The sequence below is a fragment of the Lampetra planeri genome, chromosome 29, assembly GCF_965212315.1.
Source record: "Lampetra planeri chromosome 29, kcLamPlan1.2.h2, whole genome shotgun sequence".
In the NCBI taxonomy this organism is placed as follows: domain Eukaryota; kingdom Metazoa; phylum Chordata; class Hyperoartia; order Petromyzontiformes; family Petromyzontidae; genus Lampetra; species Lampetra planeri.
Genome location: NC_136135.1, coordinates 6,955,101 through 6,982,813, shown reverse-complemented (window position 1 = coordinate 6,982,813; position 27,713 = coordinate 6,955,101). Strand labels below are relative to the sequence as shown.

The following is a 27,713-nucleotide window of genomic DNA, read 5'->3' as shown; positions in this document are numbered from 1 at the left end:
CCCTGTTCCTCCCCTCCCCCTGTCCCTCCCCTCCATCCCTCTGTCCCTCTCTTCCCTCCCCTCCCACCCCCTCCCTTCCCCCCTCCCTCCCCTCCCTCTGTCCCTCCCCTCTCTAGCAACGCGCGTTGCGATTGGTCGAGACGAGGGCGGTCGCGCGCTTGTGGGGCGTGACTGTGGGGGGGGGCTGTGGGGGAGCGGGGCTGTGGGGGCGTGGCTATGGGGGGGGATGTGGGGGCGGGGCTGTGGGGGGGTGCGGCGACTTTGTCCGAGCGAGGCGGAGTGGAGTCGAGGCGAGTCCGGGGAGAGGAACGCGTCCCCACGGCTCCTGCCACCCTCCTCTCACTACACGGCGAGTACGACGCCTCAGACTCGAACCTTCCCCGTCCCCGTCCTTCAGCCGCCGCCGTCGTCGTGTCAAACCGAGCGAGCCCACGAGCTGCGGTGTGAAGGGCGAGCACGAGGGAGGTGACGAGAGAGAGGGCCCGCGGGCAGGCAGGACGAGCCGGCGATGGCGGAGAACGGCGCGGTGAGTTTGCGGTGGGACCTCGTCTACACACTCGCCACAGAACCAACTATTGTTGTAGCCTGTACTGTGTACTGTGTTGACGAACGCAGTCGCTGCTACTGCTACGACAGCGCTGTAGAGTCGGTACGGTACTGCAAGTCACTTGCACAGACACGTGCAGGACACGTGAAGGCTGTGTGTCTAAGTGACATGCTGTACACCGTGCAGTGTCGACTGCTATAGTGTGTACAGGCAGTCGCAGTCATTGATGCGCTATTATATTTAGTATATTGTAGTCACTACCGGAATGGGTCATTGGCATGCGTTGCCCAGACACGTGGGCCACGGGGAAGTGGCTGCGTGGCTTGTAGTGGGTGCTGCGTTCACGACTGTAGCAGCAACGCCATCAACCCACGCGGGTTTAGACCTCGAATTCTGGTCAAGGTGAAATTGAGTTTCCAGATCGATAAGCCGTTTAAATCCGTGCAAAATTTTTTTGATTGAAATCTAGATTAAATGTCTATTTGTTTTTTTATTGAAATCTAGATTAAATGTCTTTGTTTTTTTTATTGAAATCTAGATTAAATGTCTATTTGGTTTTTTTTATTGAAATCTAGATTAAATATCTATTTGTTTGTGTTTCTCCCATGTGTTGGGTTTTTGTAGGATGAACGTTGAGATTTATAAAGGGTTAACCAGTAAGGTCTGGAATTGGTCTAATAATAAAGCCATGATTATAGCTGTAATGCAATGCTGTAGTTGTAATACCGTGTTCGCTGTTACAGTACTACAAAGGTAAATAACTGCACCGTATAGCCTTCAATGTACTACGGCAGTAAGAAAGTAATGCAGTCACACTCTTAGATTTTTTCGGTGAAGTCACGTAGGTAAAAAATCAATAATAAAATAATATAAATACTAATATAAATAAAATAATATAAATATTATATAATAACAATGATAGAAATACTAATAGAAATAAAATAATAGAATTAGTATATTATACAAATAATAGAAATAATAGAAAGAAAATAATATATTTATTTTATTTCTATTATTATTTATATTAGTTTTATAATTTATTTTTTACCTACGTGACTTTACCGAAAAAACCTAAGAGTATGAATCCTTGCAGTCACGAAAGCTTCAAATCTACAATTAATGCAGTCACCATTCAATACTTTTAGTATCATTGGGTACGGGTCTAAGTGACAGTGTTGCAGTCACAATTCCTTAGGGTACGGTCACGCCGTGTCAATAGCAGCTGGCTTTTAAGTGACATTGAATCACGCTCAGTATACGAACTTTCACTGTTAGCACGATTGGTTACGTACGGTGCGAAAGAAGTTCATTATAAATTGCCAACCTGACCGGGATTTCCTTAAGAGGCTGCATTTGCTGTTTATTGTATTTGTTGTTAACTAAAATCCACGCTGCTCTCCAATTATTGACTGCTAACTGACGGGACCCTAATTACTAATGACTACATTTACTATCACTTTAATTTACATAAGTGGCCTGATCGCTCACAATGTCTGGTGTCAAGACTTTTTCACTTTACTGGAATATGTGTGATTTTCACTACCAACTTCACAGTACAGTGAATAGTGAAAGTAACGTGAAGAGAACACTGGCTCACTTTTAACCCCGCTAAAACCACAAAACATTCATTTTGTGGGTTTAGCTTCATTCAGCTGATACATAGGTCTGTCGTTATATGGATTATGATCATAATAATACTGGACATTTGTGGTAAAGAGCTTCATAGCTCATCGGATTCTACCATTCTGAATAAAGATTCCGATTCTGAATAATAATGTTCAGGCCTTTGTCACTCCACTGCTTGTTGATGGCCTCTCCATGCCTTTGTCAGTCATACTTCACCATGCTGGTCCGTGTGGCTTGGTGAAGGTGTGGAGCACAACCTTGACCATTCTGCACTGGCCTTTGATCTTGTGCAGCACATCGCTACATAATGTGAATATTCTTGGTTCTTTCGGTAAAGTCACGTAGAAGGGAAATAATAAAATAATGAAAATAAACATAAGATAACATTTTCACGACGTTTCGGCCACAACGCAAGCAGCCGTCCTCAGGTGAAGAACAGGGCTGTCGGAAAGACAGCAGGTCAAGAACAGGGCTGTCGGAAAGACAGCGTCCTAATGGCACTGTCTTTCTGACAGCCCCGTTCTTCACCTGAGGACGGCTGTTTGCGTTGTGGCCGAAACGTCGTGAGAATTTAATCTTATGTTTTATTTTCATTATTTTATTATTTCCCTTCTACGTGACTTTACCGAAAGAACCAAGAATATTAATCCATGCAGTCACGAAAGCTTTACATCGAAATATAATGTGAATACATAATGAGTATATTATAACAAAAAATATTCTTCTGTGGATTCTTTGGCCGCTCTCGTGTCTAATGTCCTCTGGTCTGTGCAGCTCTCTTGAACGGCTAACCCACAGCTTGAGATCCCCTCTCCTCAGCCGGTTGATTGCTTCTCTGAGTGGTGGTTGTTGGTGTGCACAGGTTGAGGATGCACGGATGTGGTGGTGGTGTAACATTGTTACTTTAACATGAACTCCATTTGCTGCTGTTTTTTTTTGCCCGCAATAACAATGCTGCCGGCATTTTCAGGTGAAACACCGACGATGAAAACCCAACACAGGACATGTCCAGAAGTTAGCCCGCTCAAAGTTCGACTTTTTCTTTCTTTCACAGAGTACGGGAGATGTCCGCCCACCGCAAGTGGTGCGAGTTGGAACACGGAAAAGCCAGGTACGGAAAGAATTACGGAATTAAATGCCCTCGATGCACGGAAAGCCTCAATGAATCTTAAGCCTATATTTCTCGGAGGGTCACCCAATGGGAAAAGTTTGAAGTTACGTTGCAATGAGCGTTCGGCTTCACGTGGGGAAGAAATCGGCGGTCATTGCAGACGAGGAGATGACATTCAAAGCTGCACACAGATGAATTTCACCCATTTCTGTGCTGCCACCTTTTGGCCACCTCACAGCCCAAGTGTAGATCACCCTGTGGATTACCCGACAGTCTCCCATCGGAGTAGCAACCAGGCTCATGCCGGCTTAGCTTTTGGGATCCGACAAGATTAGGCACATTCAGTACGATTTGGTCATAGGAAGTGTGGTGTGTGCATCATTTTTTGCTGAGCATTTTGAATGGGGCAATATGCATTGCGGTGTTGAAGCAAGTGTCAGCATGTCCGTCCCCAAGTGTCAGCACGTCCATCCCCAATCTTCTGAGCACCTCGTAGCGGTAGTGGAGGTGCTCATGCTGGATCTGCACGAACGTACAATATTTTGAAACTGACTCTGTTATTAAAATCACAAAGTTTAAGAAGTGTGAATGCCGTTTTACTAAATAATTGCTATTATTATGTTTTAACAAATCTTTAATTGTGGAATGCTCTGATGTTGTCTGCCGGCCAAGTCGCCCTAAAAAAAATCTTCCTCGCTCAATGGGCTTTACTTGGGAAGTAAACTTCTGATCCTTAAAAAAAAGCACGTGTGTTAAGACATCATATTCATATACAGCAATGTTTAAGTACGCTATTTGATAACAATTGTTTTAAAATAATGAATATTGGTAACATGAGCAAGTATTTAGTTACTTACAGTTACATTACCCCAAAACATTATAGTCCAGCTTAATCTATAATGTTATAAATCATGTAAACTTTTTTGAGAACATGGTAGTTTAGGTCGTCTTGCGTTATTGAAACATCATTGCAGGATCTTTAAAAGTACTTGAAAACTTATTAATTGGTCGATCCCAGCAGTTCATTAATTGATTCATTCTCCGATGTAGAAACATTTATTCCTGAAATTTTAGAACCCTTATACAGTCAACTAATTTATTTGGAGTCATGAATGGGGTGTGAGGGGTTTCCAGGATAAAATGAAAACACCGATTATGCAAACAAACTAAACTATTTTTTTTACCAGGTAAGGCCCACTGAGCTATGTAGCTTTTTAGAAGCGATCTGGCCACAAATGAATGCTCAACTAAGTGGCTTACCACGTGCAAATGTATAGCAGCCAAATACTCTAAACGCATGTTTCTAAAAGTGGAGGGAAAAACCGAAGGACCCAGAGAAAAATCCACACGACCACGGGGAGAACATGCAAACTCCAAATATACAGCAGGCGTTGGGATCAGGCTTGAACCCACGACCTCCTATATAGCAGGCGAGGGAGTTAACATCTCGCCACCATGTTTAAATGAAGCTCTACAAGCACATTTGTACATACATATCATGGGGGTGAATCAGTAGAATGTGTCTTCTAGACTTTATTTGAAGTAACTGGTCGGAGTGTCACGAGTTCAGAGTGGCTAATTTAGTAGCGATGTGTGTGTGTTTGTGTCAAAGGTGAAAACTAGTGTGGAATATGATATTTAATATTTTTCTACCTTTTCTCACAGGCACAGTTAATCTGCTGATCAATAGTTAACTGTGTACACTTGTCCTGACGTTTTGTTGATATATAATTCCCGGTTGAGTTTTCATATTGATGACCGTACCATATGTTTCTCTGGATGCATCGACTGCCAGAGGTCGCAAACGGGTTTTGATTCCTTACCCGTACCCGGCCGCACCAGGGTTGCAAACGGGTACCCATACCCGGCCGGGTACGGGTAGCCGGGTATCGGGTAGGATACGGGTATCGGGTACCCGATTGCGACCTCTGGGATGAAGCCATGTTGCAGGCGTGGGTGGGTTGATTCAAGGAACTTGAATTGTGAGAAGAGACAAGACGTTGGGAAATGAGTGACAAACGGTGACTCACCAGTGACTCACGGCTTACCTGTACCCGTACCCGGCCGCACCAGGGTCGCAAACGGGTACCCGTACCCGGCTGGGTACGGGTAGCCGGGTATTGGGTAGGGTACGGGTATCGGGTACTAGATTGCGACCTCTGTCGACTGCCCCCCCCCCCCCCCCAGTAGTTTAAGCCAATTGATGCAACTTTGCTGTCAAAGCACTGAGCGTACAGCAACAGCAGTGGGTGATGATGTTGAAGATAGACGACTACGAATGGTTTGCTAACGTTGATAATGGTCAACGCGCGCGCGTATTGCCACACGTCTGTGGCTGTTCAAATGAAATGCCTTCGAGATGTGATCTCTCGCCCTGCCAGTGAGATTGGGTGCGTTACACCACTCCCGCAGTGGCTGCAACAACGGTCGACAGAAACTCAATGAAATCCGCTGAGATTTGATTCTTAATGATCGAGCGATACCACGTGTCTGGAGTTTATCTTACGTTCTCTTTCTAGATGGGTCATGCGCAGTATGCAAGTTGGTAAGCACTCTGCGATGTCACGGTTTACGGTAGACATCAGTGTAGATTTATACATTTGGAGACTCGGTGAAAAAAATAGCATGTATTTATCAATTTAAATAGAGCGGTGGCATTTTGACGTTAATAGATTTCACTTGCTATATATTTTTAATTTTTTAGAATATACAGTAAAACCTTGTTATTTCGGTATTTGATGATTCGTAATTGGGGATAATTCGGCACGGCTGCACTTTCGGCGAATTGCCGTACCGAATGGTCCTATTTCGGCATAAACGTGAAGCGACGCCACACACCACGACCAGAACAATGTCTCTGTCTGGTGACGGCGTGCGTGGTGAGCGTTAGTGCAGACGTGTCGCTTTGGACTTTACCTTGTTTATGCGCTCTGTGCAAGCCCAACCCTCTCAGAAATGTAATCTTCGCCTACATGAAGAAGTAATAGAAAGGGACTGAAGTATAAATTCCTTAGTCTGTGAGACAATTCCACATTTATTTAAAATGTAATTGATGCAGGTGTGTCAATGCGTTTGATGTGTAAAGAGTTTGGGAAAACAAATTTGGAAAAAAAATGTTATTGGGGCAGGAGGCACTGGGGGAGTACCATTGTAGAGTGTTTGGAATATTGGATAATTTGGCAAGGCCAGAGCCCCATATGTATCGAAATAACAAGGGTTTACTGTATAAAGTTCCTCAATCTCATCCCCATTGTGCTCTCTGCATCATGCCATGTGTTCTCTCTGCACATTATATCCATTTGGAGCTTCTTTTGGAACATTGCAACCCTCCATGTTAGAAAACGGCCAATCGAAGCCAATGTCACAGAGCTGCCTCTGCGGTACCTTCCCGACACCTCTTGAGTAATGTTCGTCACCTGACAGTCACACCAATATCTTTTTTTATTTCCCGAGCTGGTATATAGCCAAATCGAGCACAGAGCCAAATTTTCAAGTGATGGTGTTTTGTGCAGTCGTGGGTGAACCTGACTGAAGCCATCGACTCGTCACACTTGAGAACTCTGTTTAATCATGGTCATCTGCCTCTACTCGAGCCCAGGATCACGGAAATGGCAACTTCCTAAGTCACCTGGTCACCTCTTGTCATTTTTATTTTAATCTCACTGATTACACAAGTTGTTTTGTTCACCTTCACAGAGTGTTTGTGCTTATAAAATTCAAGTTTTAAACTTTGTTCATTAACCATTCACCGTAAGCTTCACATCCCTGTGATTGTTAACGTGTTTTGCGGTGACATGGTAGCGAGTGCACTTTTTGCACTATTAAATCTTGATTGAAAACTCGTTCCTTTTAGAACTGATTTTTGTGTTTATTTGTGGTTCTTCCCCGCACCGCTACATACAATGTGAAAGAAGTTCTACATACATAGAGTGTGTTGAACTGCATATTGTACTGTTTGCTGGGCTGTGCTTGCCTTTAGTTACACGTGTGTGTACATGCACATGTACATGCGTATGCATGTACGTGAACCAGTTCTGGGTCTCCCCTAGGTCGACTCGGCCTCAGATGAGTTCCTGGTGTGGTGTGTAAACATCGGCACTAGGAAGACGAAGGCGGCCGGCCGTGGTGCTGGCCACCCAACCCCTTGTGTGCCGTGCCTGCCTTAATGGGTGCTCGCTAACAGTGCTTCCCCCAACAGTCTGTTAAATGCTTTGTCTTTTGTGTGCATGCATATGTGTCTAAATGTGTGTGCCTCTGCGTGTGGGGGCCCGTACCGCTGTGTGTGCACGCAGTTGGCTCGGATCCAGACTGACAGCGTGGTGGCGTTACTGCAAGCCCAGTACCCTCTCATCACATTTGAGATCGGTAAGTCCTGGCTGTGTTCCGAGTGGCCGACTGGTAAATTACATCCCACAGCCTTTCATATCCACTTCACAGAAAGGGTGCCGCGGTGGTGAGATGTTAACTATCTCGCTAGGTACACAGGAGGTCGTGGGTTCGATCCCGACCCTGACGCATGTATATGTGGAATTTGCGTGTTATCCCTGTGGTCGCGTGGATTTTTCTCCGGGTCCTCTGTCTTTTTTCATCCACATTTTGAATCAACATGCGTTTAGAGTATTTGGCTGCTATACATTTTCACGTGATAAGCCACTTCATTGAGCTATCATTTTTGGCCAGGTTGCTTCTGAAAAAGAGCCTTATATTTCAGTGGGCTTTACCTGGTAAAATAAAAATAGTTTCGTTTTTAGTCTGGTGCACCTTGATAATTCTGTATAGATATTACGTGACAGCTTTGAGGATCGGATCAAATGAAATCACGTTCCCTAAGCACGGTTGGCTACGCATGGTGCAAAAGAAGTTCTACATGCTTACACTGGCTTAGTGGAGACATATACTGAGCCCTGGTTTCTGTAACCCACCTGTATTATAATTAGGTGTTGAATAATTAATCGAATAATACAGATTCCAAAGCTTATGATATGTGCATTAAATTGCACGTGTAATAAAACAAATTTGAAATCATATATGTTGTATGTAATGGGTTGACTTGATCACTTCAGCCATTGGAGATGCTGCCATTGAATGAAATCGTGACATTATTAAACCGCTGTGGTAGAGGGTGAAACATTAAACTCGTAATTATAAGCTTAAGCATGCGTTTATTATTTGACCAATAACACGTGTAGTTCACGAATGAGTCCATGCATTTATTGTACATTATCAAAAGTTCGATGCGGAAAAATTCCAGCAGCACACGTTACGTTATCATCACAACGGTCAAGGTACAACAAACCCATTCTGATTGCAAGCTCACGCCACCTAGGCCCCCCACCCCCCCCTTTAGAGTGGGCTCTCCAGAGCGCGAACAATAACAATGGAAGGGGGCACAGAAATTCCATGGGCAAAAGGCCGAACACAGAGCTCATTTGGTTGGGATAGAGAGAGGAGGAACTGGGCCTCACTCGTCCAACTTGCATAGGCACTACAAGCGGCGATGGGGTGTGGGGGGGGCTGGAGGAGAAAGTGCGCATCACCTCTGCTGAAGGCTGAACTGTTCGAGTGTTGGCGCGACGGGTGGCAAATCGGGGCGTGCGTGTCTTTGCAGTTGCGATGACGACCACGGGGGACCAGATACTGGACGTGGCCCTCTCCAAGGTAGGGCTGTGCCACCGCCACTCGGCCGCGTTCACGGCCGGCGCGCTCGCTTCCAGCGTTTAAAGACGTTGTGTGAGAAAACGGCATTCTCGTGCAAATCCCCATGTCCTTAAGATGTTAGAAATACGAAACAAGTGTTCACCCACAGGACTGTCCTCTTAACCCTTTCCCGTTCCGAGATGGCTGCAAGTTGGTGGGGTTCCCGTTCACCGCTGAATCTCGAAAAGCGCAAGCGGTGCAGGGTTGATTTTATTTAGAGAGGCGTAGCACCGTTGTTTTTAAAGATATATTACTGTACTCACCGCAGAGAACTGTAGTGACACGACCGCGCACTATGATCGCTGGCGCCAAATTGCACGACACGCCCTCCCGCATGACCTTGTGGGATCCTCGGTACGCCTTCAGGTCAGAAGACGAACCTATAAAGTTTTTCTTCCGAATAGAAAGAAAAACCGATGACGTACACGTACGTCATCGTAACAGCGAAGGGTTAACAAACCATTAATGAGGTGGTCATAGGGTTCAGAGGTCCGAGCGCTGAGCTGGCACCGCTGAGAGCCTGGCTTTGAATCCAGGCAGCATCCGCCTCTGAATAAACCACGGTTATCTGGTGTAAAGTTGGTGGTTTCAGCTCGGTTTCCATTCGCTGCACTAAAACAACTTTCAATTAAAGTTTGGTTTTACACTTATGTTGGCTACATTCCACCTCCTAATAACTTAAAAATGTCAGGTGGGAAAGCACTGCTCTCCAATGTGTCACCCGGAGGTTGCTTGAAGGGATTTTCAGCAGTAACTCTGTGATATCCACTTCCGAGGGCCGCTCTCGATCACAAACGGGTTGCACTGCTCTGTGAGAGATCCCAACGAACGCTTCGTCTTGTGGCATGATGCTGCGAACGCGATCGGAATGGCATTGGTAAAAAAAGACAAGAAAAATACCCTTACAGTAATCACTGGCTGCTTTATATAAGCTCAATTATTAATATTTTCCACCACAGACGCGCATGTCATTTAGTATTATGTTACTGTGAAGGTGTGAGTACAATCTCGTTCGTGCCCTCCAGCAGCAGTGTGCTTTGTGCGCCGCTCGCTTGAGCGATCTCACCATCTTACCGCCGTCGCCGCCGCGTGGGTGCGGGGTACGGCTTATCGATCGGCAGATTCGAGATAGTCCCTCGTCCCGTTGGGCAATGCTGGACGGCGGGTGTTCCCGAGTGGAGCCTCGTGGCGGGACAGGGAACTCGGGCAAGCGCGGGGGCGCTGTGCCCGTGGCGAGCCAGGGAACGGGGGGGTGGCGGGTGGTGGTAGCGGCGGCCGTTTTTTGTGAAGTGTCGCCATCCTCCCTCGGGGCTCGTAAAGCGACATCCAAGAACGACACGACAGTGCCGCTGGTGCCCCTTATGTAACGTAAACCTGCGTTCAGTTGCGCAAGAGTGTTAATCGCTTCGCTTTAGAAATGAAATAGTGACACTGCTGGATGAAGACCTCCAAAATATTGCGCTGGTTGTGGAGGGTTGTTCGATGTAACATTTCCACGTGATGAGCCACTTTTTGTTGAGCTGTCATATGTGGCCAAGTCGCTTCTGAAAAAGAGTTATATAGCTCCGTCGGCTTTCGTTCTTTAGATAAAAAAAAAATAGGTTAGTATCGTTCATCATACTTCATCTCGATGGTCAGTGCAGGTTGTTGTCAGGGGAGGCTTAGCGCCGGTTAAGGTTTTCATTCACCACTGATGATAGTCTTCCAAACACGCCACCTCCACTTTAATCTACATTGATTCCCTCCGAAAGCTTGTTTTGTCTCTTGCGACCTTTCAAAAAGCCACTTGTATGTATGTTAAACTTCTTTCCCACCGTACATAGTCAACCGTGCCAATGGGGGTGGTGGCGTGGAAGGATAAAAAACTAAACACCAAAAAGCAGTAAAAAAAAATTGCTGTTATGCAACATGATTTAAAAGTCTATAGCTCCAGTGGCTTCCTAATATCGGAAGGAAGATCATTCCAGACGGCCGCAGAAGCGCATCCGAAAGCGCGCGATGCAGTGACCGTTTTCGTTCGACGGCTAGCCAAAAGCCGCTGCTGCGAGGACGACTGGAGCTTGCCTGATGTTGGTTTATGTTCCTTAACAAGGTCAGCGAGGTGTATCCGTGACCTTTGAGGAGGAAGGGGTGGGGGGGAGATGCCAACTGCATCCTCGCTCGCACGGGTCGCCAGTCTGTCGCTGACGCGTGTTTGTTGGGGGCCCCACCCCCCCTCCCCGTTGTGTTTTGCTCAGATCGGAGAGAAGAGCCTCTTCACCAAGGAGCTGGAGAAAGCGCTGGAAAAGAACGAGTGAGTGGCGTCCACTTCACACTCACCTACCGCTCTCGCTTAACACTCACCACTCTCACCTCTCTCACTAACCACTCTCACTTAACACTCTCACCACTCTCACTAACCACTCTCACTGAACACTCTCACCACTCTCACTAACCACTCTCACCACTCTCACTTAACACTGTCACCACTCTCACTAACCACTCTCACTGAACACTCTCACCACTCTCACTAACCGCGCTCACCACTCTCATTTCACGCTCTCACTAACCGCTCTGGGCTTCTGTCGGTCACCCACCCATTCAGAGTGGACTCTGCCGTAATTGCAGCACGGCGACGCTTTCAGTTGCTCCTCCGAGAAAGCCTCTTCCCGTTGATCTGGTTATGTGCTTCGTCCGTAGTGTTCACGTGGGCAGGGGGGCGGGGTGGTGCGCTACCTTCATTTTCAGCAGAGGGCAGTGCAGCAAAAATAGTTGTTACACTGTAACAACTAGTTTTGCACCAACCCACACTGACCAGCATGGTCACGGTATGGTCAGTTAACCCCGTTAACCCACATGTGTGTACGTTGACATTCTTTTGCACCGTACGTAGCCAACCATGCTCATCGGAGGTGCAGCCAGGCGTGGTGTTAGCCGCACCACGTGGCATGGGGAGGCCCTCAATCAGCGGTGGATTGATGAAAGGATTGTGAATGTTATTGTGGATTACAAATGATGAAACGTTATTGGGTTGATGTTGAAGGGAATAATAAATAAATATAAAATGTTTTAAATGCATATGTGATTGATGTGATTGTACTGTACAATGGGTGCCTCGTTATGAATTTGCTACGAGGTGCTGACAATTGAGGACGGACCTTTTTGCCAAAACGGGGCATTTGCAGAGTAAACAAAGTGTTTCGGAGACAGAGGTTAATGTGACCCAAACATTACTATTTACATTGTCACAGGCTTGCGCCAAAAGCAAGTGATGTCCATAGAAACAACTCGCAATGTATCATCGCGCATGCTCTGCCAAATGTGGTCCTGACAGACCTAAGTAAAATATTTTGAGACTTGTGAATTGGATGGAGTGGTGTTGGAGTGGTGAGCTCACGGTGCTACGAACCCGACGACCTGAGTTCAATTCCCTACCTCCGCTAACATTTGTCGAGTGACATCTAAGCCAGTCCTTGGCTGGCTCCCTTCACCAACTCTCTCTTGACCAGTGTGGTGAAGTATGGTCAAAGAATCCCCGTGAGCGATAGATGTCGTGGGAAGACCTTCACTCATCAGTGGATTGACATTTCAGTAATTTTTGTTGTCAGTTGCAAAGTGTTTTTATCATTTGGCTGATAATGGAGCATAACAAGAAAAGAGAATATACGAAATATTTTGTGTTCAAACCTTTGGGAGATCACTTCTCTACTGTATCGGTACGTACAGAGGCTCCCACTAGACCATGCCGGAGGGCGTCTGCCATTGTTTGGCGCCAGTTATCATCGAGTGCGGTCATGTAGCTACAGTTCCCTGCGGTGAGTAGAATGTAGAGAGCTGTCGTTCTCTTAATAAAATTACTCGTAACGACGTCGTCTCCTCGCTGCTGCCGACGTATTAAATCCATCGTGACTCCACGTGCAGTTTGCCTGGAGAGGTATTGAGTGCTGCTGCTGGCTCTACGAGTGTGCGGTGTGAGTGTTGTGCGTACGTTGAGCTTGTTTTTCACCGTACTTGGTCAACCGTTCTAATCGGAGGTGCTGCTTCCGCCTCTGCCTGCAGGGTTGACCTGGTGGTGCACTCGCTCAAGGACCTCCCCACCACGTTGCCGCCCGGATTCACCGTCGGGGCTATTCTCCAGTACGTGCCCCGACCCCTTACGGCCAAGAATGCTCCTTCTCTGTTTCTCGCAATCCCTCCCTTTTTGCTTCTCTTATCCGATGTACACAATTGCTCAACATTGCTTTGATATTTACATCGCCCTTCTGCTGTTCGCCTTTTGGCGTTCTCTGGTCTTACACTGGTGCAGAGACAATGCCATGAAGGAGGCTGTCTCTGGTGTAGACCAATTCATTTCAAGGACAATGCATACCATTACACTGGTCAACAAAAAAAAGTTTTTTTCTGGCCTGGACTTTTGCAGCTGTTCTAGACTAATTTCAGGGTGCTGATTCCAAATCTGATCTCAGATTTGCTCTATCACATCTCATTTTTAAATCCTTTATATTAAGTTCACTTGCTTGCTTGCGTGCTTGCGTGCTTGCTTGCTTACGACCGTGCAAATCTTTCGATCGTTTTTTAATCCATTTCCCGTGATCCAATCGAGCTGACATTTTGCACACAGACTCGTTGTGCGAGACAATTAATGTTCGTGGAAATTTTTTCCCAAAATTTTACACTGTTTAGGGAAAACAAATTAAATATTTAATTACCAATTGCTTAATACTGGCAGACAATCATCTGACCCATAGGTGGCAGCCATCTCAAGCCAGAGGACGAGAGGACTCTAGCCGCCACGCATATAAAGGATTTAGAGTGAAAAACTTTGTTTTTACGGGTTTACTTGTTATGCTATCGGCATACCCCATTTTCATTGATTTTACCCGAAATTAACTGTCAATTATGATTGCAAGTTGTTGCGAGTCAGTGACTGCTTTAGTGTTAAAATATGGTGCTGTATTTTTAGGACAGTGTGTTTATAATATAATTTTATGTAGATATCCACATTTATTTAATATTTTTCTTTTGCAGTTTTTATTGAAAATGCAATATTTGATATCTCAAAAACCTGATGTGATAGACAAAAACTCATGCCAGATTTGAAATCAGCACCCCAAAATTACATTAAAACCGTTGGAATACCTTATGCATGTTTTACCACAAGCATGATGTATGGTTGATGCAGATCTGATGCATTGCGATAGGGTGTCTATGTGGTGTAGGAACATCTTAACACCTCCTGTGTTATTGCCAGAAGGAGTAAAGCCTCTTCTTTGTTTCTCCATTCATGAGTGTTTGTGGATGTCGGAGGGATTCGTTAGCACCTAGAGAAAATCTACATGTGCAGTGGGGAAGGCGGGGCGAGGGAAATAACACAATCCCCATACATGAGTTAATCCACTTGCTGATGGAAATTCATCTACGGTGGCAAGATGTTAACTGCCTCACCTGGTATACAGGAGGCCGTGGGTTCGATCCCGGCTCTCATGCCTGTATATTTGGAGTTTGCATGTTCTCCCCGTGATCATGTGATTTTTTTTCTCCGGGTCCCCTGGTTTTTCCTTCCACATTTAAAGACATGCATGTTAGAGTATTTGGCTGCTATAAATGTCCACGTGATAGTCCACGTGATAGTTCACTTTGTTAAGTTATCATTTGTGATGGCCCGGTCACTTCTGAAAAAGAGCTACATAGCTTAGTGGGCCTTACCTGGTAAAATATAATGTCAATAAAATTTTTTGTTTAATATTCTTGTTGTACTGCAATACCCTGGCAAGCCAGAAGACGGCGACCTCGACGTTGATGTGATCGAGGGTGTTTCGTCAATGTGGGTGATCCGCTAATCCAGGGGTCGGCAAACCAACATTTGAAGCGGAGCCATTTTTTTTTATTCGGTAAAAAAAACATTTTAATAGCCGCAATAACGTCACGAAGCTCCGCAGCCACGGGTTGCCGACCGCTGGGCTAACCCTCGTTGCCAAAAGCGCATCACACTGCACCCCCACCTATCAATGCCCCCGCGTTGTCCCGCATCTCGCCCCCCCCCCCCCCCGCTCGCTTCTTGCCCTGCGCAGGCGTGAGAATCCCCAGGATGCGCTGGTGCTGGCGCCACAGCTCGCCGGACACACGCTGGAAAGCCTCCCCGACAAGAGGTGCACGCCCACACCTGTTAAACACAACACACAACACCGCCACGAGTACTCGCTCACACACAGATTACCCGTATGGCCTAAACAGGGTGTTGGGGCAAGTCCTGTTATTGAGTCACTATGACGGTCAGCATGGCGCACGAGAGCCAACACCACGCCCGGCCGCCTCTTCCTCCCCAGTGCCAATGTTTACACCCACTCACGAAGGCCAAGATTCTCCATATAGCCAATTATAGCAGCACTTCGAGCCACCTTTGTCTCCACGATGATGATGTTTCCACTTTTCCTATCCATATGTGTGTGTGTGTGTATTTGTGTGTGTGAGCGGTAGTGTAGCGGCTGCCCTACGAATCCGGTGACCCGAGTTCGATTCCCTCTCATAGCCTCTACACTAGTGATAGCGATTATCTGAACAACCGGTCCTGGGCCTCCCCTAGGTCAACAAAGCCTCTAATATTAGAGTGCTCGGTGTCGATATGTAACATTGTCACTAGGGAGAAGAAGACGGCCGGGCATGGTGCTGGCCACCCACCCCCTCGTGTGCTGTCATAGGTGCTCGCTAACAGCACTTGCCCCAACAATCTGTGAAGGCTATAAGGGGATCTTTGTTTTGTATGTGTGTGTGTGCCCTTGTACTGACACTGGTGCCACTTGTGTTGTGTGTGTGCAGTGTGATTGGCACCAGCTCCCTGCGTCGTGCAGCCCAGCTGAAGAGGAATTTCCCTCAACTGGCCTTCAAAGATGTCGTATCCTTGACTTGCCGCGTCAGCGTTGTTATCCACCGCACTTACGGCGGCGGCAGTAGTTGAGGCAGTGACAGCAGCGGAAAGGAACGGCAGGGGTAAGAGCATCGCTGGTGCGGCAATTATTGGAATGCCATTATGGTTTGAACGTTGATGTACAGCGTGTAAAAGTATAATTTGTTAAATAATTATATTTACATACCAGATAGACCTAGGTTAATAAAATAACAACAACAAAAAACACTTCCCATATAGCCTTAACAGACTGTAAAGGGCAAGTGTTGTTAGCGAGCACCTATGAAGGCACACTCGGGGGTGGGTGGGTGGCCAGCACCACGCCCAGCCGTGTTTACACATCTCACCAGATGCTCATTTGAGGCTGCGTCAACCGAAGGGAGGCCCAGGGCCGGTTCAGGTAATCGTCACTTGTGTTGTCCGTGAGCGGGAATCTAACTCTGGTCGCCGGGTTCGTAGAACTAACCGCTACACGACCGCTCCCCACTCGTGAAATGACACACGCGTGTACACTTGGCAGTGTGAATATTTTTATCATTACGCGATGTGCTGACCGACTTTGTTCAACGGCTAGCCAAAAGTCGCTGCTGCGAGGATGACCGGAGTTAGCGTGATGCTTTATGCTCCTTGACGAGATCAGCGAGGTCTTGCTTGTCTGGTTCATTTTGTGGCACGCGCTTTGTGTGTAAATATATACGACAAAGTTAAGTCAAACGAGCGCTGCGACCGACGCGCCGACTCGACAACGGACACGGCCAAGTTTCCCGTCGTGTTCTTGGTTCTTTCGGTAAAGTCACGTAGAAGGAAAATAATAAAAATGAAACATAATAAAATAATTTCCACGACGTTTCGGCCACAACGCGAGCAGCCGCAAGCAGCCGTCCTTCTTCACCTGAGGACGGCTGCTTGCGTTGTGGCCGAAACGTCGTGAGAATTATTTTATTATGTTTTCTTTTTATTATTTTCCTTCTACGTGACTTTACCGAAAGAACCAAGAAGATGAAATCCCTGCAGTCACGAAAGCTTTAAATCGAAATTTTCCCGTCGTGCTTTGCGATTCCATTGACGGAGGCTTTCCCCTTGACGGCCGACGCAGCGCGGAAACCTGAACACGCGTCTGCGAAAGCTGGACGAGCTGGGGGAGTACAGCGCCCTCGTGCTCGCGGCCGCGGGGCTCTCGCGCATGGGCTGGGACGATCGCATCAGCCAGGTGAGTGGGACGGACAAATATCCCCCTCCCGCCCCCTCCGACCGTGTAACTTGTGCAAGGCCGTTGTGGGGGTTGGGGGGGCAGGGGCTGTTGGAGAGTGGCGATGAAGGCCGAGAAAGGCTGTGTGGTCAGCACTGCGCGCAGTCTATTAAGAGTATTTGGCCACTGGAAAATTCCACTACGTTGAGCTGCAATTTGTGGCCAGGTCGCTTCTGGAAAAGAGCTGTATCGCTCAGCGGGCCTTACCTGGTAAAATACAATAATTTTTTAGTAGGTTTTAAACGTGAATGTTCCGAGTGAAATGTAACCAATCGTCTGCGTTGTGCGTAACAATCTTAAGTGTACATGCACATCGTATATATGTACGTATGTTGGAACTTCTTTCGCACACCAACCTTCCTAATCGGAGTTGCAAAACATTATATTTTAGACCGTTTAGACCGAAGCAAGAGGGCTTTCTCCACATTTCTCTCTGTCGCCTGATGTGGCTGGTTATGATTACCAGAAATTGTTTTACTCTCCAACACACCGGTGTGCTGAACTCGTAACTAATTGGCGGGTTTAAAGACATTTACGCAATCTAACCCCAAAAAACCTCTTCTGGGCAATGCATATTGCGCATGCGTCAATCGGTCTCGTTGCGGTTGCTGATGTATGTTGGTGTTTCCTTGCAGATAATCGACCCGGGTGTGTGTCTCTATGCCGTGGGACAGGTGAGTGCGGCTCTTTCACGCGTGTTGTGCGCACAGACTGGATTGATGGCAATAAATTGCCACTTTTTTTTTACTGACCAATAATGAACTCGTTTAACCCCTTTTGTTGTGCCACCTCGAGATGTTACTGCATGGCAGGTGTGGAATGAATATTAAATGTTTATTGATGTTTAGAAGCCCTCGTTGATGCGTGTGAAAGTGGTGCAATGATGGCACACAGCCATTAGGTTAATGCCAGCAAGTTGCAATTATTTATAATTTAGTTACAAGCTACACGTCCTCAATTGAGTTGTAATTATCTTTTCAGTAGAATTGTAACGGGCATAACAATTCAATGCGAGTAGTAAACTTTAAGCAGTGCAACGGTTAACATCATTGGCAAGCAATAGAATGAACTGGTCCCGGGCCTCATCTTGTAATCCACCTACCCGCACTGAAAAATGTGGTCAATTATGTTCAAACAACTGCGCATCACCGACACGGTGTAAGAAGGCCATCATCCGGGGGTGGATGTTTAGTCATCAATGAAATACGAGGTCTTTACTGCAACCTCGCCTCCACTATGCGTGTGGTGAATAAGCGGTCAACCGATGTAACGGCGCTAACACAGCAGCGCTGGCGGTGATAATGACGATTACGACGATGGCGAGAGTCGGGAGCGGCCGTTGATCTCCGCTGCGCTGCCTGCGCAGGGAGCCCTGGCGGTGGAGGTCCGTGCCGAGGACCGGCACGTCCTGGAGCTGCTGTCGTTCCTGCACCACCGCGACACCGTGCTGCGCTGCGTTGCCGAGCGCGCCTTCCTCAGGACGCTGGTGCGCGCCGCCGTCGTCGTCGTCATCCTTGCCGTACCGCGAGCCAGAGCCACCGATATTTTCTCGTTCGCTTCTTTGAAAATAGTTTTCGATTATTTTTTTTTAATTGCAGTTTCATCCCCGATCGTGCTATCGGCATCGCGTCGCCAGACCACAAATCTCACCCGGCGGCACGCAACCCCCTTGTGGTTAAGGGAACGGCCTTCGTGGTTCGGGAAAGGAAGCGGATATCGCAGAGCTGCGTCTGAGATTCTTTCCAGTGACCTCTGGTCCACGCAGTAGGAGACAGCACTTTTCCACCTGCCCTGCCACATCAAAGCAACGTTTGTCGCAAGATGGTTGAATTTTAATTTTTTACCCCTCTCAAATGAAGTGCGGAACCATCAACTCTCTGCACTTGAGAATCCGGTGATTTCAAAATATCAATGTTGTGAGTTGATGTTGAATTTTGAGCTTTACTATAAGCAAAGTAACAGTACATAATAATATACCAAAAGTGCAGTCGAATAATAATAATATTGATAATGTTTTCATGTGCACATAAGTGGTGTTGGTGCTACTAAATTGTGCCTTGCTCCGTGTCATTTCCTTTGCGGAGCACAGCTAATGGTGAAGCGTGTTTTACCTGCGGTTTAACAGCGTGCAATTTGGGACGACGATTATAATCGGCGATGGTTAAGCAGCTCACATTTCGCAGTGGTTATAGTCCCGTGCCAATATCGGAGCCCATCTGCCTGGGAGAAGCCCTGGGGCTAAGCAACTTGAGGCCCTCATCACTGTGTCCATGCCGTCCTCTGCCTTTGGTTAAATTGCCGGGTTTGCTGTTATTTATCAGCCGCATTAACTGCTCATTTCCGACGTCCCCTTTATTGCTCATGTGACACACAGGTACATTGCGTGTATAGGCATCGTTATTTTTTGTCATTCGGACTTCATGAACGTTTCTCTTTCGTGCCATTGATCATAATCAACGGGACAGATGCACAAACGAGACAATACGAACAAAACAGACAGCCGAGACGATGTAGACCAGGTCACAAATACTGTATGACAGTAGAGAGAAAATGGTACAAACGAGACAGAGAGCACCTGCAGTCTGAAGTGAGATTCCATCTATATAGGCGAGATCGACAATAACAACGAGACTGACAATGCAGATGAAACAAACATTACGGATTTAACAGATGTATGCATGTATGTTGAACTTCATTCACACGGTACGTAGCCCACCGTGCTCATCAGAGGTCCGGGGGAAGGACAACAAACTAAACACAAAAAGCAGCAGGAAATTATTTTTTTCAATCTCGATTTAAAAGTGCATAGCTCCAGAAAAAGTGCATAACAGACGATTCGGACAAAACAGACGGAACAAAATAAGACTCGCAGTGCAGACAGTACAAATGGGACACTGTAGAAGAGGAAAACAATATGAAAGAGATTGTGAAAAAAATTATTTTCACAAAATATGTTCAAAAATCTAATTGTGACGGCTCACCAAATCGCACGTGTACGGTGGATCATTACTCATCTACCATGTCCGTTATGTGACGCAGTTGTCCTCACGAGAGCCGAGTATGAATGTACCGTTGTGTGTGTGTCTCTGTTGTGTGTGTGTGTCTCTGCTGTACGCTGGCTGCTTGTGTGACATCCAGGAGGGTGGATGCAGTGTCCCTGTCGCTGTGCATAGCCGCATGGAGGGGAAAGAGGTATGTGGTGACCGCATCGCCATCATCATTCACATTTTCAGATTATACAAATTTTCAAATCATCCAAAAATGTGTATTCCTGATGTATTCAGATTTTTCGGATTAATCCGAATGCGTGTGTGTGTGTGTGTATATATTAATATAACGGGAGTACAGTTGTTTACACGCTGTGCTACAAACCTGGTGACCTGATTTCAAGTCCTCATGGCCAACACCAGTGATGACAATCTGAACCGGTCCTGGGCTTTTCTTAGTTTCACTCGGCCTCAAATGAGTACCTGGTGCGCTGTGTAGTAAACATCGCCAATTGGGAGACAAAGGCGGCCGGGCGTGGTGCTGGCCACCCACCCCCTCGTGTGCCGTGCCGGCCTTCAAAGTCTGTTAAGGCTTTCTGGGGTATCTTTACCATATACATATGAACTTCATCGATAAACCGTACCTATGAGCTTTGTGTTTCTGTTATGTGTTCCTAACGTTCTGCGTGTTTCCCATTTGCGGCAGCTGTCCTTGACGGGCGCTGTGTATAGTCTGGATGGAGCGGACTGTCTGAAAGACACCCAGAAAGTGTCCTTGAATGCCACGCAAGAGGTAAACGTGACGGCGTAGCCCTGCGCGCATGCAGCCTACACCACCTGATAGCCTATAAAGCAATCTCTCGGATTATGCCGGAACTCGTCAGATATCGGAAGCTAAGCAGGCTTTGAGCCTGCTGCATACATGGTGGGTGCTTGGATGAGTGGCCACCATTGCATGAAGCGAGCGTCGTGGGGGCTACGTTGTCCGAAGGGGGCAGAGCAGCAAAATCCATTGTCTGTGCTCTCCACTTTCACCAACCAGCACCGACCGGTGTGGTGAAGGGTAGTCGGATAACCCCCACGAAACGCACAGTGTGGTTTGACAAAAGGGGCTGTATGTGTAAAACAGCACATGCTATTACAGGGAAGTAAAAAAAAAGTTTCATGATACCGCATTGACAGTGGCGCACAAGCACAAATAACCAACAACAAAAACTCGACTCAATTTTCAACAACACTACCCTTGAAGAAAATCTATACAATGGGTGATATCTTGGGCAATGACCCTTCTTTATTGGCGGTAACGTCACCTCTTACGGATTTTTTTTTCGAGCAGCGTTATTCACACGCCTTGCACAGTTCTTGCGGTGGACAGAGCTTCACGGGTGCCGCCGCGTGTCTCGCTTTGCGCAGCCCGGGCAGGGCGGCACCGCCATCCCCGCGCAGCACGTGGGCGTGGCGGCTCACGGCAGCGTGGCGCCGGGCGACATGGTGGCGGCCGAGGGCCTGGGCCTCCGCCTGGCCGAGGAGCTGCTGTCGCGCGGCGCCCAGGAGATCCTGTCGACGGCGCGGAGACTCAACGACGAGCGCTGACGACGACGACGACAGCGGCGACGACGGGTGGCATCAGACATGGCTGCCCCCCTCCCCCCCACCCTCCACCTCCCCCTCCCCCACTTCTCGACGCCCGGCCCCTACTACTGGACATCCGTGAAAAAATAGTTTTATAGCTCATCGGATTCCTCCTAGTATAAATAAATATTCTGATTCTTACCGCTGGCACCGCCGCCTTCGGCTGGACCTGCACGCAATGACGAGGCCTCCTCCTCCATCCCTCTCCTCCCTCTCGCCGCGAGGTGGAAGCTGCTGCTACACCACCACCCGCGAATACGCGGTGGTTCGCTTCCATCCATGAGTACAGTTGCACACGTGATGTGCTGGGAGTGCTGTTGCCAATGTATGTATGTTGAACTTAAGTAGTCAACCGTATGTAGCCAACCGTGCTAATCGGAGGTCCCAATACTGCGTGGTTGGGGAACATACCTCTGATTAGCACGATTGGCTATGTACGGTGTCCAGACACTTGATATCTTGCTGCCCAATGCCAAATGAGGCCTATCACTTGAAAATGGCCCTTAAACGATATTTAATCATCGCTGCAAGCATCTGAGTCACACCGATTGGGTACTGGAGGGAAATATTCTCAAAACTGTGTCTAATCTTATGGCATTCAGTACCTTCTGCCACTGCGATGACCTCTTGCAGTATGTGTGTGTGTTAATGTGGCCGCCTGCCAGAGGTATCTGAAATTCCTACTAGGAACTCGATCGGGAAAAGGTTCCCTAACCTTTGCTAAATACACTTAATTATTAACTATATTCACCAGGTAAGACCCGCTGAGCTTTCTAGCTATTTTTCAGAAGCAACCTGGCTACAATTGATTTCTTAACGGATTATCACGTGGAAATTTATAGCAGCCAAATATTCTTAAATGCGTGTCGATTCTAAATGCGGATGGAAAAACCGAAGAACCCGGGAGAGAAACCCACGTGACCACGAGGAGAACACGCCAACTCCAAATGTACGCGGGTCAGGGTCGGGGGTCGAATTCACGACCTCCTGCATACCCGGCGAGGTAGTTAACATCTCCGCCACCTGCGTGCCCTGTGGTGGCCACCTGTTCACAGTGAGCCCAAGTTGCACGGCACTGCACTCGTAATCGCTGCTTCCAACCACAGATAGTTGTAGATCCGCTCGTTACTCCGCCACCTGGGTACCCTGTGGTGGCCACCTGTTCACAGTGAGCCCAAGTTGCACGGCACTGCACTCGTAATCGCTGCTTCCAACCACAGATAGTTGGAGATCCGCTCGTTACTCCGATCAGCCGTTGGCGAACACGCGGAGCTCTGAAAGCTTCTCAACTGCCTTTGTTGTTCCCCTCCCGCCACCGCACCTCCAATTTGTTACGGTTGGCTACGTGCGGTGCGAAAGAAGTTAAACATCCAGTAGAGTGAGGGCATTGACGTTTTGGGGTTGACGATGGAAACGAGAAGGTCTCTGATGTTATAACAAGTGTGTGTGCGCACTCTGGCTGTTCTCAAATCCTTTGTCCACCTTTTATACAATGCTCGTCTCTACGGGCATGTCTGTATTTTTATGCAGGTATAGTATATATGCGTTATACGGGTGTGCAATATATATACAGCACTGTAGATTGTATTTATGCATTTCATGCATATGCTGTGTATATACGGACACGGTCACGCACTTATTGGTTGATCAAAGCTAACAAACTGATAGTACGATGCTTTACTCGGCACAGTTTCTGAGAGCCGTACAACCAATCCTCAGCGGCGAATTTAATCGTGTTTTGCAGCAAGCAACAATGTGGATGGAGTGTGATCGCTTGATTTGTTACTCAAAGTTCAGGGCCACTTGGCGGTGTTGTGTTGAAACAATTTACAAGCAACTGCAAGTGTCCAGGGCTTGTGAGTTTTAGAGCACTTACGTGAATAATAAATAACGCCGCCTTCCCCCGTATATGCGTCTGCACGCACAGTATGAAAGCTTTTTTTCCCACAGACCTTCTGTGTTCAAAATTTTAACTTTGTAGAGAGAAAAGTAGGGGGAGGAGGCATTCATTTTGTGATTAATATTTTCCACTTTGGCGCTCTCGATTACTATTCTGTGTTGTGTATATTAAATAGTTTTCCAACGAGCTGGGACCCATTTCAATGATCGGCCAGTTCAAGCTGACTGCCGATGAGGCACTGAATCTTGGAACGTTCCAGCGTTTTGCTTGTGGTTCCACCACTGCCGCTGATAAGTTGCACTCCCAGAAGGCCATGCAGCCGATGGGTCATGGAAAATACTTTATGTGGAGAGGCATGGAAAGGGGGAGTTATTTATCTCGTTATTAACAAACACAATAATGCTGAATGAATATTTAGTCAAATTAACACTTAAATTGAACACATTTTTTTTATCTTGACTACTTTATATCCACATGCTTGGGATGCAATGACTGAGATTTTACGTAAAGAGATTGTGATTATGAAATGATGGTAAATCAGTTTATAGAACACACTATAATTACATTTCCTCGTATTGAAATGTGTCACTACTTCTATAGTTGCGTACTATGCTGCATCTCTCCTCTTGTGCCAGTTATGCCGTGTTCATTCCCACCCCTCACGCGATCTCGCACCAAACTGAATGAGTACATAGTCTGCATATTTAATATCTTTACGATACGTCAAAACGATGGGATATGAAAAACTGCACGTCAATATATGTAGTTAATACTTTGCGTTGTTTTAAAAAGATGCCTATTTGTGTCTCCTAAACGTTTTGCATAACAGCCACTGTTCTCTTTTATCTCTCTCTTTACTAATGGATCATCTGTGCAGAAAGTCTGCCTGGTTTCCTCTGACTTCAGTTTTTTCTCGCGGTAGGGGAGGCGTGGGGGGGTAATTATTCCTGTTGTACCGTTGGCGTCATCACGAGATGAAGAATCCGTTCAGAAATCTCACAAAGCAATGTGGCCTTGTGTGTTCTAGCGAACGGGTGCGGAATTCATTTTCCACTGGACTTCTCCAGGGAAACCTTGAAAGTGACCCTCTATCCGCTAGCCGATGTGGGGTCACGCTCTCATAGCAGAACCGATGTCTTTAATTCTCACAGCTGGATTTTAACCGATTGAAGTGAAAACCCGGTTTGATCACGGATGGCCGCCCACGATTTCAACCCAGATCTCGGCAGTGTTGGCTCTGTGACCTCAGCCACCCAGCCACCCATCTCTCAATTTTCTATAGGCTGATCCACATGTCTTGTGACCCCCCTCCAATTAGTGGGCGCTATGGTGGCGAGCTGTTAACTACCTCGCCTGGTATACGGGAGGTCTTGGGTTTGACACCGACCCGACGCCTGCTGTATATTTGGATTTTTCTCGAGGACCTCCGTTTTTTCCCTCCACATTTAGAAGCATACGTTTTGGAGTATTTGGTTGCTTGAAATTTCCACGTAATAAGCTACCATTTGTGGCCAGGTCGCTTCTGAAAAATAGCTGTATAGCTCATTGGGCCTTACCTCGTCAAATGTTTTTTTTTAATATTTTAAATCTTTTTAATTAATTGACCCCTAACATTGTTTTCTCTTTGCAAATTCATTTCGGTTTTAAATAAACTACTATTAAAAAAATATAGTCTTAGAGAATTTTATAAGGGTCACAAGACATCTGGACCACGCTGCATTCTTTAAGTTTTTCTATTTGAAAACGAACAAAGGTGCCACTCAACATCTGTCTGCGGTTGTAACCTAATTATCGTTGTGTGGCCAGCGCACTCGTGGTGGCTGGATTCGTTGGCTAAATTTAAAGTCCGTTTGGGGAACTTAAGGAGAGAGACGTGTACTGGAGTGTAGCTTCACGGTGGAGTTTGTCACCGAGGGATGAATATGCAGCCAAACCCCCATGGATTTGTCTTGCAAAGTGCCATCTCTAAACGGAGGCTTGTTCCTCGTACAATTGCATTAAATACCAATTGTCGGTCGCATAAAAACAATTTCTCTTTGGATTCAAAGCAGTATAAGTTACATGAGCAACAAAAAAAACCCAAGATATTTCATGCAACAGACAGACCATGTAACTTTTAATGTGAAGAAAAATATAGTGTGGTGCATATGTGGTATTTGCGTAATGTTTGCGTGCAAAAGATTTATATCCATTATATCTTTACTTGGACTAGTTTTACTTTATATTTTACAATTGCGATCAATCTGGCGGGCCTCGGTGTGTACAAATGAGCTTTTGAAATGCCTTAAATCACGAGTTGCTTTGTGTCAAGAAAATAAGTAAACCATCACGTAGCTACTTTGGCACCGGTTGCGTCATTCGGGTTGCAAAGGCCGCATCTCTGGGCTGTGATTAAACCACACGGCAGCGGCATTGAATGTCGGTCGGTTGACAATCGCATAACCACGGGGTAATTATCAAAATTGTGTTTGATCGATTTAACGGACTTGTTTGGTTATAGCCAACACGTGTCCCCTAAGTGGGCCCGAATGAGACTCTCGGTCCGCAGCGGTCTGATCGAACTTGAATATTCACGGGATAGACCCTGCTGACAATCTGACACGCGTGTTATTTTATTGGGTCGCCCTCGCAGAGGCAACGGCTGGATGCGTTTCGCTAGCAGCCACGAGTTGCGCGTCCTTCCAGCTTTGCATTGCTCATCGATCCCGCTTGAGTCGCGTGACTTTGTGGATTCGCAGTGACGCTGTGCGCCACGTCGATTGCAAATGGCAACGGCGTAAGTGTAACGGGTCGGTGTGTTTGGTGAGCCACGCGACGCGGTGATGCAGAGTAAAGCCATTGCCAACGTTTTACCAGCGCGGTAATTGCAGCTGCACGCAATGCTACGATTACAGCTGCAACACAACACGATACTTACTTTGAGGTTATAGCAACGTACTCTTAGGTTTTTTCGGTAAAGTCACGTAGGTAAAAAATACAATTTAAAGTTAATAAAAGTAATAATGGAAATAAAATAATAAATCACGACGTTTCGGAGGCAACACAAGTCTCCGTCATCAGGTGGGACCGTCACAGCTATAATTACTGCACTTATTTTATTTTATTTCCATTATTACTTTAATTAACTTTTAATTTTATTTTTTTACCTACGTGACTTTACCGAAAAAAACCTATGAGTATGAATCCTTGCAGTCACGAAAGCTTCAAATCTAGAATTTATAGCAACGTGTTTGCGGTTACACCGGCCCCGTTACTAGTCGAGGTGCCCTCGAGCAGTCGAGCTGTTGGGCACGACATCAAACTACCTTTATAGTCTTCTCAAGGGTCCAGAGTAATCGCCGATGAGAGGACATGGGGCTCGGGGTCATGCATTTCATCCACAGCCCGTTGATTCCGATAATCCATCTCGTTTGGGCTGAAGTAGGTTGCGGAACAAACATTCGTGGGGCGTTCGACCACCTCTTCCAAAGGTTTTAACAATTCTAGTTTTTATACTCTGTGGGTCTTTCGGTAAAGTCACGTAGATAGAACAATAATAAATAAAAAAATTCACCTGAGGACGATTGCTTCTGTTGCGATCGAAACGTGATTTTTTTTTCTACCTACGTGACTTTACCGAAATACACAAAGAGTATGAATTCCTGCAGTCACGAAAGCCTCAAGTCAAAATTCTAGTTTTTGTCGGATGACCTCAGAATGTCTGAAATATGCCCGTTACTGTGCGGCTCGGGAGAACCTTGAATTTGTGGTTGACCATGAGGTATTGGCCAGTCACGCGAACTGCCACGGGGCATATTTAAATCAGAGTATGGCGATGCGTAGATGAGATTCCAGTTTTGTTATTTGCAGGTGTATGACTTCAATATCACGGAGAGTAATGTTTGCCATCTTGCCCATGCCTCCGTTGGTTTACTCACAAAGTCAACATTGCTAAGTGCTCTTTTTATTTCGTGTCATACCTCAATATTTGAGCATTTGTTTTGATCGCGTGAAACTCTTTACATTTCATTTGTTATCCTGTATTTTTGACATTCAGCCCAAAGAGCAAAACATTTTATTCATAAACGTATATATGCCTGAA

General features: G+C 46.5%; 1 protein-coding gene across 1 annotated transcript; it reads left to right on the top strand.

Annotated features, from left to right (window-relative positions):
- The first annotated feature begins 251 nt into the window (after positions 1–251).
- HMBS (hydroxymethylbilane synthase) lies at positions 252–27,713 on the top strand. The gene is made up of 14 exons (XM_078608201.1): positions 252–526; positions 3,228–3,284; positions 7,577–7,649; positions 8,893–8,942; positions 11,219–11,274; positions 13,020–13,097; positions 15,032–15,109; positions 15,777–15,852; positions 16,961–17,074; positions 17,749–17,787; positions 18,480–18,599; positions 20,252–20,305; positions 20,807–20,893; positions 21,514–27,713. Exons 1-14 carry the CDS (start codon positions 509–511, stop codon positions 21,691–21,693), a joined length of 1,080 nt encoding a protein of 359 aa, XP_078464327.1. The 5' UTR covers positions 252–508; the 3' UTR covers positions 21,694–27,713.

Excerpts from the sequence above, each read along its gene's own strand:
- HMBS (XM_078608201.1), top strand. Across the intron at positions 7,650-8,892 it reads TCTCATCACATTTGAGATCG|TTGCGATGACGACCACGGGG; the intron begins GTAAGTCCTGGC and ends GTGTCTTTGCAG. Across the intron at positions 8,943-11,218 it reads TGGACGTGGCCCTCTCCAAG|ATCGGAGAGAAGAGCCTCTT; the intron begins GTAGGGCTGTGC and ends TGTTTTGCTCAG.